The following is a 12,039-nucleotide window of genomic DNA, read 5'->3' on the forward strand; positions in this document are numbered from 1 at the left end:
TCATTGAAAACCCTATCAAAGTACCAGTGGCATTTTTCACTGAACTAGAACAAATAATCCTAAAATTAGTATGGAACCACAAAAGACCCTAAATAGCCAAAGCAACTTTAAGAAAGAAGAACAGAATTGGAGGTTTCACACTCCCTGTTGTCAAGCTACGTGGCAAAGCCACAGTAATTGTACTGGAACAGGAATAGATACATAGACTAGTGGGACAGAAGAGAGTCCAAAAATAAAGCCATGCCTATATGGTAAATTAGTATATGATAAAGGCAAGAATATACAGTGGAGAAAAGGCAGTCTCTTCAATAAATTGTGTTAGGAAAACTGGACAGCAACATGCAAAAGAATGAATCTGGATCCCTGTCTTATACTGTACACAAAATAAAATGGATTAATGATCTAAATATAAGACCTGAAACCATAAAGCTCCTAGAAGAAAACATAGGCAGTAAACTCATAAACATCACCATCAGAAATTTTTTTCTGGATAAGTCTCCCCAGGCAAGGGAATCAAAAGCAAAAATAAACAAGTGGACTACATTAAACTAAAAAGCTTCTGCACAGTAAAGGAAACCATAAACAAAATGAAAGACCACTTTACTGTATGGGAGAACGTCTTTGCAAATGATGTATCTGTTAAAGGGCAAATATCCAAAATAGATAAAGAACTCATACAACTCCACATCAGAAAACTAAATCCAATTTTAAAATGAGCAGAGGACCTGAACAGACATTTTCTCAAAGAAGACATACAGATTGCTAATACGCATATAAAAAGATACTGAACATCATTAATCATCAGGTAATTGCAAATCAGAACCACTGTAAGATATTACTTCATACCAGTCAGAAAGGCTAGTATCAACAAAACAAGAAATAATAAGTGTTAGCAAGGATGTGGAGAAATGGGAACCCTCATATACTGCTGGTGGGATTGCCAGTTGGTGCAGCCACTATGGAAAGCAGTATGGAGGTTTCTCCAAAAACTAAAAATAGAAATATATATGATCCAGCAATCCTACTTCAATAAGAAAATGAAACTACTAATTTGAAAAGATAAATGCACCCTTATGTTTATTGAAACATTATTTACGGTAGTGAAGATATGGAAGGATCTGAAGTGTCCATCATGGATGAATGGATAAAGAAGATTTGGTGTGTGTATATATATATATATATATATATATATATATATATATATATACAATGGAATATTATTCAGCCATAAAAGGAAAGGAATCTTGTCATTTGTGGCAATATTTATGGAGCTAGAAGGTATTATGTATGATAAGTGAAATAAGTCAGAGAAAGATGAATACCATAATGGTTTCACTTATATATGGAATCTGAAAAAACAAACAAAAACACATAAAACAAATAGACTCAAAAATAGAATGAACTATTACTTACTTGTTGAGGGGGTCTGAAGCAGGTGAAGGGGATGAAAAGGTACATACTTTATAAAAATGTTTTGGACACAGGGCTATAAGTATAGCACAGGGAATATAGCTCATAATACTGTAATATTTTTGTGTGGTGACAGATGGTAACTAGTAACTACACTTATTATAGTGAGCATTTAGTAATGTATAAAATTCATGAATCACCAAGTTCCTCTGAAACCAATGTAATATTGTGTATAAAGTATATTTCAGTTAAAAATAAAAAATAGAGACTTTTTATATTTTGATGTATTAAAAAGCATATTAATAGCAGGGTATTAATCACATGCTTAACAATGTTGTTCTGCAGACTGTTTCATAGTTCAGGTGAAATACAGTGAAAACTTCCTTGTATTCTTTTGTCTGCTCTATTGCTTGACATTGATAATACAAATTTATATATTCTAATAAATGTACATGCAGCCATACATACATAAATACACACATATATATACTAGTTGGAGTGTATTAGTTACTTGTTGATAATAGCCGTCACATTTTCAGCTGGCTCCACTTGGCAGAATTAGGAAACAGATTGTACATTCATCAGTGAACTATGTTGCTCAATGATAACTTAGTTTCACTAATGAGTCACAAGGATGCTGGAATCAACCTGCTTCTTCAGTTGCATGCTAAACATCAAAAGCACTAGCAGAGTCTGTCTGCATAAGAGAAATACAAAACAAAATACTTGCATTCTAGTATCCTCACAAGGAGAGAGAATTCAAGTTTACCGTGAGATCTAAGTGGACTCTGCCACTTACTGGGTGTGTGAAGATCATCAGGTTTTCAGATTTTGTTTTTTTTACTTGTCTGGGAAATCCGTAGGATAATACGTTTTCTTACAAGGTTTCCTTGCATATTTTTTCTAGATAACATATAAAATGTTAGACAGCATTTGTCAACATAGTCTATTGGGACTCTACAGTGACAAGAAAAAAACAGTATAATTTATTGTTCTTTAGTATAGGTGAATGAGATTAACTAGGTCAGGGATTGACAAACTGTTGCCAGTTGCTCAGACACCCGTTTTTATAAATATTATTGGTTCACAGCCACATCTGTTCATTACATATTTTCTGTGGCTGCATGTATGGTAAGATGCCAAAGCTGAGTAGTAAATATAGAGACCTAATGATCCCAAAGCCTAAAATTTTTACTATATAACCCTTCAAGAAAGTGTGTGCTGACTGCTGGACCAGATCGGTAATATTTAACGATTCAAATACCAGATTACCTTTGAAAATATGCGAACAGGGAAATAACATGATATAAGAATGTTACTGGCAGTAGTGTACACAATGGTTTGAACAAGGGAAATGATAGAAGCAGAAGGAGATGAGTTGAGATTAATTTTGGGAGTGGTAATTATGATAATCAAGGAAAGAATGAGACACAGAATTGTTATCCTGAGGATGACTCAGGATGACTTGTTATCTGATGGCAGAAGAAAAAGATTGATAAAATTCTAAGAATAGAGTAAGGTGGGATAATGGTGACAATAATAGATTTGTGTAACAACTTAAGCACACACATGTATTAATTTAATAAATCAGTTGATGTTGCCATGAGCAGAGAGCTAGAAATAAGTCTGTATCGAACTTAATTTTCTGTGTGGCATTTGGTGCATTTGAGGAGCCATTCAAAGAAGCATTATTAAATGTGCATTTAAAAGGCCTGAATTACAGATGGTCAGGTCTATTGATAATATTTTGAAGTTATTTGCATAGAAGTTATACATCAAGAAGATGAGATCTCCATGAGAGTATAGTTCAAGGAAAGAGAGCAGACATTGAAGAATTGAGGAAAAATGGAATTGAAAGCCTTAAGTGAAGCAAATTGAGAAATGTTTGTGAATTTGTGAGTTGGGCTTACCTTTTGCTATGTACACTTCCTGTTATTTGTAGTTTTACCCAGATCTTTTTTTCCTCTGTAACATTTTTTAAAATTTTGGTATCGTTAATGTACAATTACATGAGCAACATTATGGTTACTAGACTCCCCGATTATCAAGTCCCCAGCCCATACCCCATTACAGTCACTGTCCATCAGCATAGTAAATAGAATCACTACTTGTCTTCTCTGTGTTATACTGCCTTCCCCATACGCTCCCCACCCCACATATGTGTGCTAATTGTAATGCCCCCTTTTCCCCCTTATCCCTCCCTTCCCACCCATCCTCCCCAGGCCACTTCCCTTTAGTATAACTGTTAGTCCATTCTTGGGTTCTGTGAGTCTGCTGCTGTTTTGTTCCTTCAGTTTTTGCTTTGTTCTTATACTCCACAGATGAGTGAAATCATTTGATACTTGTCTTTCTCTGCCTGGCTTATATTACTAAGCATAATACCCTCTAGCTCCATCCATGTTGTTGCAAATGGTAGAATTTGTTTTCTTCTTATGGCTGAATAATATTCCATTGTGTATATGTACCACGTCTTCTTTATCCAGTCATCATCTACTGATGGAAACTTAGGTTGCTTCCATTTCTTGGCTATTGTAAATAGTGCTGCGATAAACATAGGGGTGCATATGTCTTTTTGAAACTGGGCTTCTGCATTCTTAGGGTAAATTCCTAGGAGTGGAATTCCTGGGTCAAATGGTATTTCTGTTTTTAGTTTTTTGAGGAACCTCCATACTGCTTTCCACAATGGTTGAACTAATTTACATTCCCACCAACAGTGTAGGAGGGTTCCCCTTTCTCCACAACCTCGCCAATATTTGTTGTTGTTTGTCTTTTGGATGTTGGCCATCCTAACTGGTGTGAGGTGATATCTCATTGTGGTTTTAATTTGCATTTCTCTGATGATTGGCGATGTGGAGCTTCTTTTCATGTGCCTGTTGGCCATCTGAATTTCTTTGGAGAAGTGTCTGTTCATCTCCTCTGCCCATTTTTTAATTGGCTTATTTGCTTTTTGTTTGTTAAGGTATGTGAGGTCTTTATGTATTTTGGATGTCAACCCCTTATTGGACATGTCATTTATGAATATACTCTCCCATACTGTATGATGTCTTTTTGTTCTGATGGTGTCCTTTGCTGTACAGAAACTTTTCAGCTTGATGTAGTCCCAATTGTTCATTTTTGCTTTTGTTTCCCTTGTCCAGGGAGATATGTTCATGAAGAAGTTGCTCATGTTTATGTCCGAGATTTTTGCCTATGTTTTTTTCTAAGAGTTTTATGGTTTCATGACTTACATTCAGGTCTTTGATCCATTTTGAGTTTACGTTTATGTGTGGCGTTAGACAATAATCCAGTTTCATTCTCTTACATGTAGCTGTCCAGTTTTGCGCACACCAACTGTTGAAGAGGCTGTCATTTCTCCAGTGTATATCCATGGCTCCTTTATTATATATTAATTGACCACATATGCTTGGGTTATTATCTGGACACTCTATTCTGTTTCACTGGTCTATGGGTCTGTTCTTGTGCCAGTACCAAATTGTCTTGATTACTGTGGCTTTGTAATAGAGCTTGAAGTTGGGAAGCAAGATGCCCCCTGCTTTTTCTTCCTTCTCAGGATTGCTTTGGCTATTTGGGGTCTTTTGTGGTTTCATATGAATTTTAGAACTGTTTGTTCCAGTTCCTTGAGCAGATCTTTTATACAGTTTGTAATGTAGGATTTAGTGAAGAAGTTCTTTCTTGCTCACATTATCTATACCTTTTCAGTGCCATATTGGAGCCACGGAAAGTTGAACAGTAAATTGCCCGGAATTTTGTGACCCAATTAAATATAACATAGTCATTGTAAAAAGTTAAATTATACAAACTTAGAATTAAATAAATCATGTTAAAAATAAAAGTAGTAAATATTTAAAGCTCATCACTAATTATTTTACATATATACTATTTTCTGTGTTGTTGAAGTTTTTATTATATCTGTGTCATTGAAATACTTTTTAGTGGTATACTACTCTTCATTACTTCCCAACTCTGTTTAGTGATACCACTTTTTATATTCTACAAAGTCAGCAAGACTACAAATCAGGGCTAATTTTGTTTTGATGTTTGTTTAGACAGTGAAGTGTAGGAGAAATTGTTAGTACTGCAGATTAAGTTTAAAGGTATATCAGGTCTATAGCCATAATACTATGCTAACACAGAAAATCGAAGTATCCTTCTAGTATTTGTTATTATCTGACAAGTAAATTGCTCACACCATTGAGTGAAGTTCCAAGAAATGTCTTTGTCATTTCACTCGCATCCTATTTGTTAAGTGAACAGTGGTTGCAAGTGTGTCTTGTGAAAACCCTATGTATACATCAGTCGTAATGATAAGTTAGTGAGAGGTAAGAGTTTGGCAAAATTATCAAAATTATTTTATGTTAATCAATTAGCTGTATGGAATTTACAATAAAGAATATTATAAATTTTATTGCTTTTTGTAAATTGTGTCCTGTAGATGTTTATATCAGTAACATTTCTAATCTTTTATGTGCATAGGTTTTTTCAAAGAGCCAGTTGTTAAGTATTTACCAGTATACCACTTTCATGATTTTATAAAATGAGCAAAATTCCTCCCAGGACTTTATCTTTTTATACTGAAGAATTAGTCTTTTTCAATACTTGTATTTTGCATTTAGATTTTGTATAGCAGCTGCCATTTCTGCAGTCATTTCCTTCTCTTTATTTCTCTACTTAGGTGATTCACTTCACTCAGTGTTAGGTGATATTAGGCAGGAAAGATAATAGTTTCAATTTGCTAAAGATTTTTTCTGAAAGTAGAAGTATAAACTACTTCTAATCAGCTAGATAGCATGAAGTAAGGAAAGTAGTGGAACAGGACTACACTATAAGTATGTATTGATTTATTCACTAAAAAATAATATCACATTTTCTAGGGATTCAACTAATGAAACTACTGCCCATTCCGATGCTGGCAGCGAACTTGAAGAAACAGAGGTCAAAGGAAAAAGAAAAAGGGGTCGTCCTGGCCGGCCTCCAGTATGTATTATGCTTGTCTTCTTTGTTCCTGTAATGGTTACAAGTAAAGGAGATTGGTATAAATTTTTGTTAATTCTAGTATTGTTAATAGATTTTTAAGATTAAAAAAATTTATTTGGAATAAAGTTGATACACAATGTTATATTGGTTCCAGGTGTACAATATGATTACTCAGTAATTGTGTACATTACTAGATACTTGCCACACTAAGTGTAGTTACCCCTGTTACCATACCAAGATACTGCAATGTTATTGGTGATAATCTTGATGTTGTAGTTGTTAATAGTGTTTTAAATTGTGGTGGCACATTAGCTTTTCTTGGAAACTTTGCTTCGTGAATTGGCTTGGCAGTGATCAGAAGAAGGAACTGATAATAGTATATTTTTTGCTCTCTGTGCTTCACTTGTTTATAAATGTGGTCCATCTGAAGGAATAGAGAAGATGATTAACATGGAATGAGGTGTTGTTAGTTATGACTTCCCTGTTTTTAGATGCAGTTGATGTGAGCGCCTAAGTGTCCATTTTGGTAGTATTAATTAGTTTGGGATTTGAGGCCAGTCTCAGACTGTGTTCTAGCTGATACATAATTGAGAAGTTCAGAAGACCTCTAGGTATCCTCACTTCAAGTGGTATCTTTATGTATTCTGAGTATACCAGTCATCATTAATTTAAGGTGGCATAAGCTCTCAGAGTCAGGAGTATTAATGTTTCAAGGAATTAAGGCTTGTACTATTCTACACTTACTTTTGTGTGATTTTCTATAAGGAGTTGTTTTTCTATTTTATAAAAGTTCTTACTATGGAAAATTTCAGCCTCCTTTATAGGAGGCATAACAGTATAATGAGCTCTTTGCATAACCCTTACCCAGCTACAAGTTATCAAGTCATGACATATTTTGTTTCATCTCCACCTCTTCTTTCCTTTCCATGTTATTTTGAAGATATTCTAGACATCATTCCACCTGTAAATACAGCAAAATAAATCTCTAAAAGATAATGTCTTGCTTTCTTTTATTAGTATCACCCGACTATCATTACCATATCCCATGATATTAGCATTTTATTAATATCACCAAATAACCAATTTAAAGTTTATTATTTCAGATATTATCATTTTTTAAAGTTTGTTGGTTTGAATCATATGAATAAGATCCACCTGTTGAAATTGGTGGTTATGTTATTTAACCTGTTATTTTATATATATGTCCTTTGTAGTATCTTAAGACTTTTATATTATTGCTGTTCCATCAGTATTTATCTTTTTGCTGCAGTTTTTAATTAGCTTCAGTGAAACTCCATACTTTTTACTTTTCTAGGACAATCTTAAAACAAAGAAAAGGATAGAAGGATTATATCTACCATTATCTCTATGTTCTTATCCTCCACTTTTAAGGAAAAAATTTGAGGAGGAAAAGACATGCATTATAGTTACTCTTTATAATACTGGTTTTGTAGAAGTATTTGGTGGTACAGTATTCTGAAACATTCTGGGACAGGTGAGTCTTGCACTTAGAAACTGGAGACTGTTCTAGTTCCCCTTACTATTGTGATTTTCCCGACATTATAGCCAAGTTACATTGCTTTGTCTAGGATTCATGGGTTATAGGTGCAAAAGTGGAAAGAAGACTAAACTTCTTGAAGATAGAATGAACTAACTGCCCATGACTGCTTGAATTTATTCTTCACTTACAATATTCAGATTGAGTGCCTCATTCAAGAAAGCCTTTATTTTTTTTCCCCCTAAAGAGAGTTTATCATCCCTTCAGCAAGCTATTGTATTATTCTTTAGAATGTTTAATTTTGACATGTTTGCAGCTGCAGCCCATATTTTCTTTGATGAGAATGAGTCTGTATATCCAAATGCTTAGCCCTGTTTTGTTTGGAAATAGAATTTGATTTTTAGTGAAATTGTTACTACATAGTCTAGTAGGTAAGTAGTACATGTTTTACATGTTTATAGAATTAAAAAAATCTGGAGATTTATGTTAGTCTTTAGTCCATATTCTCACACTCATTAGTTCACCTGGCTATCTACACTTCTCCCTGATTCGGGCCCATTTCTTGGCTTGGAAACAACACACTTTCCTGAGCTTCTAATCTGGTCTTGCACTGAGAGCTCATGCTTTGTATGTCATTTAATCCTTGCACCAATACTATGAAATAAGTCATACATGCAGTTTATGGAGTAGAAAACAAAATAGAAAGTGATAATTTGTCTGAGGCCACACATAGCACATAAGTTGCAAAACCAGGATTTGAATTCATACCGTAACTCCCAAACTCCTAAGAATGCCAAGCTGATTAATATTGAGGTATAATTATCAGAATGATCAGACTTGAGTTATACTGCAGTACCTATTCTGAAGATTGCTTGGACATTTTCTGTCAGCTGGCTCCATTTTGAACAATTCCACGTTTCGATTAATATTTTTTATTTCATTTAGCTATTTTAATAGTATTCATTTTGTAAGAGGACTTTGTGAATCTCTGGTTTTATTCATTCAAGTGAAAATAGTATAAAGAGTTTTTTATAGCAGTATCTCATTTCTAAATTCTTGGGGACATCTAATGTTTGGTGTTCTTTTTGGTATATTGTTATTTCAGAGATTTTTGTTTTTTTTTAGTAAAACACTCTTAATTTGTATCGTCATTTCATATTTATTATTGTAGCACTCCATCCAAATAATGATCTCTAAACAAACACTGTATATTTATACTAACCTTATGATTGTATTAATGTATAATGGACATCTGTGTATGTGAGAAACACACTCACTGGTCCACATTCAATAAGTGGACACGGAGACAAACAGTGGAGCGAGGCTTTAATGACGGTCTTGCAAGATCGGGTGTCTCGTGGGCAGGCACACCTGGGGAGTTTGGCGCCAATAATTTATCTCCTAGTACGCGAGTCCTCATTGGTTGAGTACTACAGGGTTCACATTCTTTCCCGGACGTCACTTAAGCCAGTTATATCTTTCCTTTCCATTTGTCCTAATTTTATTGGTAGGTTTAAAAAAACTCAAACAGGTATTGGCAGGCCCTTATCAATTCCCCCACCCCCACTCTCAGCCCAAGCAGCTTCTACCACGTGGCCCTTTGTTAATACCTTACTGCTAAAATGTTTAAACATCCTAGTGGGAATAAATCACATTTAGGTTTTATACTCTTTCCTAACAGGTCCCCCCTCTTTTTATTTAAGAATTTCTGATTTTATTCTCAGTAATGTATTTTAATTTACGCTTGGTCTTTTCTCAAATTTCTCTAATAGGTTTTTACTCTCTTCCTCATAGTTCAAATTTTCTTCTAATAAGATTATTTTGGGTGTAGGTCATAGGTATTTGCTTTTTTATGGCTGCCTTTATAAGCTTTTGAGTCAAACTTACAAGGGATGATACAGCATCTTACAGCAGTTAAGTCTTGCAACTGTAACAAGGGATGTTAAAACAGAGGCAACTATACCTTTCTATTTAACAAACCATCTTTCCAACCAGTCTATAAAAGGGTCACTGGTGCCAATTTTCAGCTAATTCATTAGCTAAAGTGGTGCCTTGTAATGATCTACAACTTCTATGAAAAAATTTATTTTCATTGGGTGTGGAGAGAAATGCTACGGTAAATGGAATGGCCAATTGGACTAAAGCACAAGTCCCAGTCCAGGTGGGTGGCAACAAGTAGCGCAGGTTCCTCTTTCCACAGTACCACCAAACATCCACTTGGGGGATGCATAATTTCGAGATGTTGCCCTCTTTAGAGACATTTAGGACATGGGTACAAGTCAGTACTTCCTCACAGGAGTTCTGAAACCTTCCCCTTGCCTAGAGAGGCATGAGGAGTGATTCATCTTCTCTATAGAAAAAGAGGGGATTGCCCTTGGGTCTGACTTCTTTAGTGCATTAAAGAGTAAAGACAAGCCCTTGCAAATCTCATTTCCCCAAGCGTCCTTGTCCTGGTACAGGGCCAACATGCAGTTCATATCAGTGGGGTCTGTGTCCCAGCAGAGAGGGAATGGGACCACCTGTGCCTGTGGCCATCCAGCAGCACATGCCTAACAATTGCCTTCTATTCAAAGCGAGTACTGAAAATTTAACCCACTCTACCCAGGCATCGGTGTCTCCATAACCTATCTCTACCTCAAGAGTCTGTTTTAGGTCTTTTATCTCTGTTACAGTAACTAGTCTAGGGTCATTTTGGGGAAGCTCTGCCTCAATATTTCCCTCAGGATTGGGGTGGCCACTATGGGTGAAGTCTTGCCTTTGATTAAATTAAGACCAAACCTTCCCACAGGATCTACTCCAATGATATCTGCACCGAGTCCATCTTGAGGTTTATGTATAGTTAATAAAAGGGGTTTACACTGTCTATCCTTGCAATTGTCAGGAGGAATTCCTTTAGCTAAGTGGAGCTTTCTTTTTAAAGATTTTTCTACTGCATGAGGGGCTGTCCACCCTTGAAACTGGGTAGTCTACCAAACACTGCTCCACCTTGGACATGGGGCCTGCTTGCCTTTTTTATTCTATTAAGATTTGTCCATTCAGGACAGAGATACTTATTATCTCCAGAAAGCTGTCTTTGGTCATTTAGGTCACCACAAGAAAGAACCTGACAAGCATCAAACCTAATGGTTTGGGGCTTGATGTTTTAGTAATATTGATTACTAGTTTGACAGGATAACCAGGAGTTCTTTCCCATTCTAGGGCTTCCTGCGACTTGCCTGTGAAATACAGAGTTAAAAGGATAAAAGTTAACATTTTTAGGTTCTTTTTAGTTTCAGCCTTAAGAGTTGGTTCGCCACCTGGGACACCTGCCAATTCTGTTTTGTCTCTAGATCCTCCAGTCAGTTTCTTTACTCTGGTGTAATGAGTCCAACTCTTTTCAGCCATCCTCACTGCAGTCTCCGTGATCAGGAGCACTTGGTAGGGGCCTCCCCAGCTGGGCTGGAGTCGATCTTCTTTCCAGGATTTTGCTAACACCAGGTCTCTAGGCTGGAAGCAGTGAGCGAAGAACTCCAGCGGGGGAGTCTGGGTGAGGAGTCCTTTCAGCTTAAGAGAAGATAAGTTAGAAGACATAGCCAGCACATATTACATCTTTTTCAAGTAAACTTGCTTCATATTTTAAAATTTGAGAATCTGTTAGCCAGTGCCCAGCCCACTGATTAAGTAAGCATGACCCAAACCTGGTGAGGAGTACTGACCATATTTCCTGCTCTCTTCTACCAGTAAGGCCATGGCTGCGATGGCCTGAACGCATTCAGAAGTCCATCCTCAAGAGACAGGGTCCAATAGTTCAGACATAAAGGCCACTGGTTGTTTCTTTCCTTCCCAGGCTTGGGTCAAAACCCTAGAGAACCTTGTTCAACAGTAACAAACTAGTGAAACGGCTTCTCTAATGATGGGAGTGCCAGGGCTGGGGTGGTGACTAAGGATTGCTTTCAATTTCTCTAGAATTTGCAGTTCCCCTGGGGTCCTTTGGAGAGGGTCTGGCTCTCCCTCTAACAATTTGAAATACAAGCTTCTAGCCTCTCTTCTAACAAACACTTTTGAGCTTCTCTTAGTAATTCTTCCATAGGTTTCTCATTCCGTCTATCTAAATTCTGTAATTTCTTAGCAAAGTCTAGCCAACTTTTGGTTACAAAATTGACTTTTAAAAGACCTTG

General features: G+C 36.1%; 1 protein-coding gene across 1 annotated transcript in view; it reads left to right on the forward strand.

Annotated features, from left to right (window-relative positions):
- STAG1 (STAG1 cohesin complex component) overlaps positions 1–12,039 on the forward strand; it is a 463,391-nt gene that overhangs the window by 133,203 nt on the left and 318,149 nt on the right. The window contains exon 3 of the mRNA XM_036877372.2: positions 6,282–6,384. Coding sequence (XP_036733267.1) covers positions 6,282–6,384 — 103 coding nt within the window. The remainder of the gene's footprint in view (positions 1–6,281; positions 6,385–12,039) is intronic.

Source organism: Manis pentadactyla, chromosome 1 (assembly GCF_030020395.1).
Source record: "Manis pentadactyla isolate mManPen7 chromosome 1, mManPen7.hap1, whole genome shotgun sequence".
NCBI lineage: Eukaryota > Metazoa > Chordata > Mammalia > Pholidota > Manidae > Manis > Manis pentadactyla.